Source organism: Trichechus manatus, unplaced genomic scaffold (assembly GCF_000243295.1).
Source record: "Trichechus manatus latirostris isolate Lorelei unplaced genomic scaffold, TriManLat1.0 scaffold00132, whole genome shotgun sequence".
Lineage (NCBI taxonomy): Eukaryota > Metazoa > Chordata > Mammalia > Sirenia > Trichechidae > Trichechus > Trichechus manatus.
Window position 1 is genome coordinate 1,383,945 of NW_004444068.1, and position 10,072 is coordinate 1,394,016.

Sequence of the window (10,072 nt, forward strand, 5' to 3'; positions counted from 1 at the left end):
CTCACACTACCTGATTTCAGAACCTATTATACCGCCACGGTAGTCAAAACAGCCTGGTACTGGTACAACAACAGATACATAGACCAATGGAAGAGAACTGAGAATCCAGACATAAATTCATCCACCTATGAGCAGCTGATATTTGACAGAGGCCCAAAGTCTGTTAATTGGGGAGAAGACACTCTCTTTAACAAATGCCACTGGCATAACTGGATACCCATCTGCAAAAAACTGAAACAAGACCCATACCTCACACCATGCACAAAAACTAACCCAAAAAGGATCAAAGACCTAAATAAAAAATCAAAAACGGTAACAATCATGGAAGAAAAACTAGGGACAATGCTACAAGCCTAATACATGGCACAAACACAATACGAACCATAAGTAACAACGCACAAGCACCAGAACAGAGACCAGATAAATGGAGCTCCTAAAAATCAAACACTTATGCTCATCAAAAGACTTTAGCAAAAGAGTAAAAAGACAACCTACAGACTGGGAAAAAAATTTTGACTACCACAAAGCCAATCAGCATAATGCAAAACCTCAACAACAAAAAGACAAATAACCCAATTAAAAAACGGGCGAAGGATATGACAGGCACTTCACCAAAGAAGATATTCGGGCAGCTAACAGACACATGAAGAAATGCTCACGATCATTAGCAATCAGAGAAATGCAGATCAAAACTACAATCAGAGATCATCTCACCCCAACAAGGCTAGCATTAATCAAAAAAACACAAAATAATAAATGCTGGAGAGGTTGTAGGGAGACTTGAACACTTACACACTGCTGGTGGGAATGTAAAATGGTACAAACACTTTGGAAATCGATTTGGCGATTCCTTAAAAAGCTAGAAATAGAAATACCATACAATCTAGCTATCCCGCTCCTTGGAATATATCCTAGAGAAATAAGAGCCATCACACGAATAGACATATGCACACCCATGTTCACTGCAGCACTGTTCACAATAGCAAAAACATGGAAACAACCTACGTGCCCATCAATGGACAAATGGATGAACAAATTATGGTATATCCACACAGAAGGACAAATATTGTATAAGACCACTATTATAAGAACTCAAGAAAAGGTTTTAAACACAGAAGAAAACATTCTTTGATGGTTACAAGGGTGGGGAGGGAGGGGGAAGTTTATTTACTCACTAGACAGTAGATTAAGAATTATCTTAGGTGAAGGGAAGGACAGCACTCACTACAGGGGAAGTCAGCACAATGGGACTAAACCAAAGCTAAGAAGTTTCGTAAATACAATCAAACACTTTGAGAGACAGAGTAGCAGGGGTAGGGGTCTGGGGACCATGCTTTCAGGAGACATCTAGGTCAACTGCCATAACAAAGCTTATTAAGAAAATGTTCTGCATCCTACTTTGGTGAGTGGCACCTGGGGTCTTAAAAGCTTGCAAGCAGCCATCTAAGATGCATCAATTAGTCCCAACCACCTGGAGCAGATGAGAATGTAGAACACCAAATACACAAGGAAAGTAGCAGCCCAAGAGACAGAAAGGGCCACAAAAACCAGAGACTTCATCAGCCTGAGACCAGAAGAACTAGATGGTGCCTGGCTACCACCAATGGCCGCCCTGACAGGGAACACAACAGTCCTGGATGGAGCAGGAGAAAGGTGGGGTGCAGAACTCAAATTCTAGTAAGAACCAGACTTAATGGTACCCGGAAAGCATGGCCCCTGGATTCTCTATCACCCCCAAACTAAAACAATTTCTGAGGCCAACTCTTCAGACAGGGACTGGACTGGACTGTGGGACATAAAGTGATACTCATGAGGAATGTGCCTCTTAGTTCAAGTAGATACAAGAGACTGAATGGGCAGCTTCTGTCAGGAGGTGAGATGGGAAGGCAGACAGGGTTAGAAGCTGGTTGAATGGACATGGGGAATCAGGGGTGGAAAAGAGGAGAACAATTAGAGTCACATAACAATGTATGTATAAATTTTTGTATGGGAAAAAATAGAGTAGATCTATGCCAGCTGACTTGCCAGAGATTTCCAATAGGTGTGCTGTGCAGTAAGAAAAGAAAAAATGTTTATAATGCAATCCCACAGTAAATGTATTAGTACATACTTTTATGTCTGCACAAAATCATATAAGCACAATAAAAATGCGGAAATATACATACTACGTTTTTAACATGGTTAGCGGGGGTTTGTAAGAAGAACATCAAAAAAAGGAGAGTGACTAGCAAAAAGAGTAAAAGAACTGGTTCGGCCTGGTTCAGTCATGTTCAATGAAATGAAACCTGAACAGACCCCAATTTTTAAAATGTGGGTGAACTGGAGCGGGAAAAACTATGAGTCAAAGCCCTGCTAGAAACGTCATATTCCTCTCAGAAAGAAAGGGCAGTGTGTATGTTGCACAGCAGAGTTGGAAGCAGCGCTGCCCCGCTCAAAGAGAGTGGCTGATCGCGCAGCTCTGAATGGGTGTCACTCTCCACAGTCCTGGCAATAATCCAATCTCCGGCATCAGGCTCCTGAAAAAGCTCACTACGCCTCTACCGAGTCTCCCATTCCAGGGCTTTGACCCTTAACTTTTCCCATTCCAGTTACAGTTCCGCATCACCCAAATTTTAGAAATTTGGGTCTGTTCCAATTTTGCTTCTTCGGCCATGAATGAACCCGTTTGAAGTCCTGGTATATACAATATAATCGTATTTATTCATCAAGTAAAATCATAGGTGTAGGGATAAGAAGAGAAATTAAATTTCAAAGAAAAAAAGACCAAGACTGTCTTTTATACTCACATGTGCATCTGAAGATCCCGAAGAATGAACATCTGATGATCTTGTCTGCAAGTATTAAAAATAAAGCAACATTTAAATGATCAGAAAACGTCTTATTATGTTAATAAAATAGTATTTCTCATGTTATACAGACAATCTTTCCAAACTTGTAGTAATTTCTTCTAACTAAATAAAACTGAACACAGGCAATCTCTTACTTACCAAAAGGTTGTGATCCAAAATAAAAGTGCAAGTTAATCCTTTAAAATTCAGAATGCATACTTTCCAAAATACGATATAAATGCTAGTGGCGTATAACTGAGGCACATTTATCTTTTTATAGTGTGGACTGGAAATTTAACCACTAGTTTACAACAGAATTTTTGTGCAAAAGCTCTTCTCAAGCCATAAGATATACTGTTTACTGCCACAATACTGCCACAAGCAGCAATCTCTCATTATGCAGCAAAAAAAAAAAAAAAAAAAAAGTCTCTTCTCCTTTCTCCAATCAACCAAAGCCTCACAGGAAACAGATTCTAGTAGCAAGAAAATTCACACAGAAACCCTTGCACCTAGTAAGGGGTACAAATTCTACTTCAGAAATAGTACAAGAAAAAGAAAATCCTATTATCAAATTCCCCAATAGGCTACCATGTACAACTTGTTTTTAGTGGCTGCTTCTACTTCAGCATACCACAGCCTGGCTGGCTGTACGAGAAGAGTTTGGTCTTCAAATAACGGCACTTTCCAAGAATGTCAACTGCTACAATCTGATCTTATTTTTTCTTAATTGATCTGCATTTCAGATTACATATGGTATACAATAATTTGTTTTTTCACTATGCATCTAAGGAAAAAGAAGTCAAGCTGAAAGGCTATTAACTAAAACATAGGTGGTAACTTTCTGAATTTTTTAGAGGCCCAGAATTAAACTTTGTTGCTGAGCTGTTTTTATTTTTGAAGGTACTGCACAGTAAGATTTCACTTATCTTCATTTATATTTAAGTGTTAAAAGTAGTAACAAGGATCTTGAAATCACAAAGATTTCAACTGACCCTAGCTCCCAGTTCCAAATTTCAAACAAAATGCACAAGACATTACATTAATTTTCAAGAGAAAGTTGAAGATTTGTATATGTTATAGAAAACGGTAAATATAAGATGATTTCATATGGGTCTATCTCTTGTCTAAACATAAGGCTAGAAACAGCTGGTCAGATGATCATACTGAATCAATTTACTCCTCTGAAATCCACTGCACTGAGGCCAAGGCAAAATCAGCCCAAGAAAACCAAGAAAACCTCCCACCCCATTCTTTCTGTCCATCTTTTTTCTCCTAACTTTTCCTGTGTCCCCATCATTTACTTTCTCCCCCAGCTAACCTTTCTTGAAAGGTAAACTGGTATAGAAGAAATTCTTTACGATATTTAAACTTTGAAACACACTTTGAAATGCATCCAGTTGCAGGTACTCAGAACTCAGAAAATCCAAGAGAATAAAGCTTATCAACACTTTTATTGTACTGAAATGATTCCCAATTCTTGACCTTCAATCTTAGTTCCAGTTCCTGGGCTCCAATCTATTCTTAAATGGACTGGATGCCTCCTGGCCATCTTAACTTAAAATCCTTCTCAAATTAGCCTCTCATCTAAACCTTCTCATTTCTGACACTGGGGTGGAACTCTCACTCACTCAACCTGGAAATACTATAATGTTAAGAGCACAAGCTCTGGAGCCAGACTTCCTGGGTGTGAAAGTTGATTTTAGCATTTACTAGCTTTGTAACCTTGGGCCTAGTTTCCTAGTCTGCAGAACTGAATAGAACCTGCCTCAGGACTGTTACGAAGGGCACATACAGGAGAACCCCTTAGAACATACTAACTGGTCAATAAGTGTTAGCCAATAGCAGCATTATAACAAGGTCATCCTGGACTGCTTCCAATTCCTTCTTTACTCCCATAACCAACTGATATGTAGTCACATCCCGTCCATCCCACCCACCTCTAACAAAGCTCTTCCATGAGGGCTCTTCTTTATACAGACACCATTGTGATTCAGATCTTTCCTTTATTCAACCATTTACTTAGCAACTCTTATGAGGCTGGTGCTGTACCTTGCATTGGAACATAAAGTAAAACAAGACATATCCTCCATCCTTAGTTAGGAACTAATCAAAGGGACACAAACAAAACCAGGTGGCTTGTCACAAGAGCACAGAAGGGCAGGCAAATCATAACGGAGGTAAGGGATGTTAGGAAAAGCCTCCCAGAAGAGAATCTTCAGTGAGATTTTTAAGCAATCCTCAATGTTTATATTAACTGCACCACTACAATAATCTCCAGACCGGTTCTCCTCACCTCTAAATCCTTCCTAAACTATGCACCCAGAACAACCTTTCCTAATGGACTTTTCTGACCAAATTTTCCAGGGCTCTCTAATTTTATTCCCTAGCATTCAAACCCCTCAATTTGGCGCCCACTTAACCTTCCAGTCTCAGCTCCTTTTTTCCTCATGCAAGTACCCTATGCACTAGATAAACCAAATTATTTACAAATCCATTTTCCAGAAATTTATATTTCCTCACCTCATTCGTCTCTTTTTTAGAACCCTGTATCTACCCTTCCCCTGGTGGTGCAAGGGTTAAAGCACTCAGCTGCTATCCGAAAGGTTGGTGGTTGGAACCTACCAGACCTGCTCCACGGGAGAAAAGACAAGGTGATCTGCTCCCATAAAGATTACAGCCTAGGAAACCTTAGGGGGCAGTTCTACTCTGTCCTATAAGGTTGCTATGAGTCAGAATCAACTCTATGGCACACAATAACAACCTATCTACCCTTCACAACCCTACTTGTTGTTCAAAAGACCCAATCAATTAAAATCCACTACACTCTTGAAGCCTTTTCCATGCTCCATTCAACCAGCTTTTACTTGTTTCTCTAACTTCTGGAGACTTCTGATTTGTTGCTGGAATTTACCCAGGGACTCCAGAAGGAACTGCAGAGGTTATCTAATTTGATCTCTTTATTTTATAATTAAAAGATGTTAAGTGATTTTGCCATTGCCAACAGTAAAAAACTTATATGTTCTACAGTTTAACATTAACCTTTTCCTTAACGTCCAGAAGTATAATTAACAAATCAAGGGGAATTTAACTACCAAAGAAGCAGAATAAGCATGAAACAAAAGAATCTGTTCATTCCATCTGTACTGTAGAATATGTCATTCATCTACTCTCCCCAGATAAAGGGAAATCAAACCAGAGATCAAAAGCTAGAAATTCCAAATACCGTATGTAGTATTAGCCAAAACGATCTTTGACTCTCTCCAATAAATTCTGGATTTGTGTTCCAAATAAAAAGCAACAGTATGGATGTCATTTTGACAGCTGATGACTTAAGATTCTATATCTCAGGATTAAAATTTTTCCTGACATTTTGAGAACGACTTTTTATTTCCTCTAAGAACAAAAAAGAGGGGAAAGGAGCTAAGATTTGTTACATTTGTAAGATTTATTAATGTTACAGACATTAACTCATCTAATCCTCACATCAACCCTGTAAAAAAAAAAAAAGGACTATATCCATACTGTACCATATTACAAGAGAAATCTGAATCTCAAGAGTTTAAGCAATTTGCCTTAATATCACAAATCTAGCTAGTTACCACGTCAGAATTTAAATCCAAAACTCTTTTATCATCAAACTCCATAATCTTTCCAATACATCGTGCCTCCATATTAATGAAGGAGACCTGGTGGCGCAATGGTTAAGCACTTGGCTGCTCACCAAAAGGCTGGTGGTTAAAACGCAAACCCACTGCCATCGAGTCAATTCTGACTCACAGCGACCCTATAGGACAGAGTAGAACTGCCCCATAGGGTTTCCAAGGAGCGCCTGGTAAATCTGAACTGCTGACCTTTTGATGAGCAGCCAAATGCTTAACCACTACGACACCAGGGTTTCCCCGTAAAGGAAACACTACAAGAAAGTTCTATTCCATCCTACAGGGTTGTTATGAGTCAGAATCAACCCGATGGCACACAACAACAACAACCATATTAATAGGGAAAATCATGTCAACATCATTTGAGTACTGAGATATCGACCATTTTACAGGCATTGATAAAACTCTATAAACAGCATCAACAGATGATAAGCTAAAGCAATATAAACTGAAAAAGGTTTTATTACTGGAATACTCAATAACTTACAGGGAACAGCCAAACACAACCCTGGGAAGGAAGCCTGAACATATACACTGAAATGTTTTTAACGTATCCAAGGCCTCAAGTAAGAGACACTTAAAATATTACTTTGACAAGAAATAAAAAACTGTGAAACTTATGCATGAAAGATTATTATGGATACAGCTAGCTTTGGTATTTTCAATCGCCTCACATGAATGCAAAAGCTGGACAATGAATAAGGAAGACTGGAAAAAGAATTGATGCTTTTGAATTATGGTGTTGGTGAAGAATATTGAGTAAGTCAGGGACTGCCAGAAGAACGAACAAGTATGTCTTGCAAGAAATACAGCCAGAATGCTCCTTAGAAGCAAGGATGTTGAGATTTCATCTCACATACTTTGGATGTGGTATCAGAAGAGACCAGTCCCTGTAGAAGGACAATATGCTTGGTAGAGGGTCAGCGAAAGAAAGAAAGACTCTCAACAAGATGGACTGATACAGCAGCTGCGATAATGGGCTCAAACACAGCAACAATTGTGAGGATGCTGCAGGACCAAGCAGTGTTTCCTTCTGTTGTGCATGGGGTTGCTATGAATCGGAACCGATTTGATGGCACCTAAAACAACAGCAGCTAGCTTTACTTTACTGAAGGCTCCCTAATAGTAAATGAAGCTGTTTTTATCATGAGTCTGTGGAGGGGAAGAGTGGGCAAAGAGTGAGGTACCCACCTGTTTCTCTCCCTCAAGGCAAGGGAAGTGTACTGGGGAGAGGAGGAACTGACATTGGGTTCCTTGATGTAACGCACCCAAAACTGGCCTTCTACCACAGTTTTTACATAACTAAAGGTTGACTGGTAATGTCATTACCTCACCAAATGGCGTAAAAATTCACATTAAAAACTGTGAAACCAAGTATAAAACGGGTTATGTTTCTCAGAACAACTGTAAACGAAAACGTAAACCTGTTAACCGACTTACAACTACACACTCTTAAGATGTAACAGTCTCCAGAACTTCTAAGAGTTACACAACTACTTGCATCAGCATCAAAATGCTTAACTACTTCGTGTCAGTGCATACCTATTTCTTTTAATATGTTTCCAGATGAGAAACTCAAAGCAAAAAAACAATTAAATGACCTACCCAATCTAGCAACTAGGATCCGATACTAACCACAACCTTACTAATGACAAACTACAGCTCGCTGGTTTCACAGTACCTGCACACGGTTCCTGTAAAACCAAATGCAACTTACTAATCTTAGATGGCTTCCAAGTCTACGGAAGTTCTCCTTTCAGTAGAACACACAACATGGACATGAAAAAGACCCCAAACCCTTGACCCTCAAAAGAAGTGCTCATTTTATAATTCCTCTAAAGTGAGATAAAGACCACGTGTAGAGTGTAGCATTAACCTTGGCGGTGCAGCCCTGCAAAGAAAAGGTGCTCCCGCCTCTGCACTTCCCACCCGCGTCCCTCCACTATTAGTCCTCCCTTCACCACTTGCGGCCCTAGAAATTATTTATTCTCTGGAGGACGTGAGGGAAATGAGGAAGGCCAAAAGAACGTGAGCTAAAGAACCTAAGAAAAAGAGGCGCAGGCACAAGCCCCAGGAAGCGATTCCCGCCTCTCCCATGCGTTGTCCGGCGGCCTCAGACTCAAAAAGCCGAGACACAGAGGCGCGTTTTCACAGCTCTCGGACCTCACTCTGAATTCCTGATTTTACTCCAGTGCCAAGCGCGGGCCAAAGAACTCACGCCATCCCCCCGGGCCCGCCAGTGTCGAGCTGAATCCAGGCTGGAACTAAGAGGCGATACCAGGCCTCTCAACATGCGCACCACGGTGCGGCGGCGCCACGGCCTACCATCATGACCAGAACGCACACCCTCAACCCGCTCGCCTCCCGCTGACCAGAATTGTCTGTAGGCCCCAGACGACAGTGACAGAGCCACTGACTTACGAAGTCCTCTAAGAAATTACCTTTGAGCTGGCCTTCTGAGAGCCGCCTGGCGTTTTGTCCGCCATCTTGAGCTTTGCCCCTCCTTCGGCGGCGGCAGCAGCACAGGAGAGTCGAGCACCGAAAGAGCAGATCTCAGCGGAGCCCGCCTGAGGCGCCTGCAAGGCTGAGTAGTCGACTGACGAGGTAGTGAGTTCAGGCGGGGCCTGGCCACATGACTTCCGGTGTCAGTAATTCCACTGGTTGGTCTCGTTGTCTCAGGGAGTCTTAGAGTCGTTGTGCTGCTGAATTTGGGAGCGAATCTCCTTGTTCTGACTTTCAGGCCCAACTGATATCACGCACTCCTTTCCCAGAGCTAACCCTCAATAGGTGCGAGCCGGTTGTATATCCTGGGCGAGGAGGGAGCCGCTCCTTAAAGGAGAAATGCACTGACCATCTGGGAGGAGCATTCCCTTAACTCAAAATTAGGTCTGAAGCCAACTGGGAGTCTGGCGCTCGGTGAACAAAGACGGTGTTCGCGCCTCCTCGGAAGCTCACACTCAGCTGGGAAAGACAAACTTGGAATCTGCTCACGATTCTTTAAAATGGCCAATGTTGAGATAGAGTTGTGCCTGGAAAGCCCAGAAGAGGGGCATTTGACCCACTTGGGGAATCCGGTAGTACGGTTACCTGGTAGACAGACTGTTTAGGGCGTCTGCAAAATGGACACGCGCAGAGAGAGGATGAACGAGAACAAGTATTCTAAATCCAGCATACTTGTAAATTTTCTGTCGTTTAAAATTACATTTTACTTTTCAGTATTGTTTTCATTTTATTCACATAAATGGAAGAGTGCTGTAAAATTTTTTTTTACGACTTTTTAAAAGTTCTTAATCAGGATCTGGATTCACAGAAGGAAGGCTTGCTTGAGAAGGTCATGCCTGGAACGGAGCCAGGCAAGGCAAGTGGGAAAGACATTCCAAGCCGCGAGAGCAGTTGAAATAAAAGCCCTGTGGCATGAATGAGTACAGCCCGTTGTGCAGGGCACCACAAGCAGTCGAGTTTTATTCGACCAAGAGGTGTAGGGCAACCTGGCTGAAGAGGTGGATGGGAGCTAGTTCACACAGGATCCCGAGGTAGCCATACAGGAGCTGTATATTAGGAGTTAGAATTATATTCTGAGGATGA

At 41.5% G+C, this 10,072-nt stretch overlaps 1 protein-coding gene across 4 annotated transcripts in view; it reads right to left on the minus strand.

The window, feature by feature from the left end:
• U2SURP (U2 snRNP associated SURP domain containing) overlaps positions 1 to 9,060 on the minus strand; it is a 59,370-nt gene extending 50,310 nt beyond the window's left edge. For 2 of the 4 annotated variants that reach the window (XM_004385064.2, XM_023739320.1), the window contains exons 1-2: positions 8,929 to 9,059; positions 2,787 to 2,831 (exon numbers count right to left, since the gene is read on the minus strand). In XM_004385064.2, coding sequence (XP_004385121.1) covers positions 2,787 to 2,831; positions 8,929 to 8,973 — 90 coding nt within the window. In that variant the 5' untranslated portion in view covers positions 8,974 to 9,059. Of the gene's footprint in view, positions 1 to 2,786; positions 2,832 to 8,928 lie in introns of those variants that run through there. The other 2 variants (XM_023739319.1, XM_023739322.1) reach the window with 2 other exon arrangements.
• Positions 9,061 to 10,072: the final 1,012 nt, after the last annotated feature.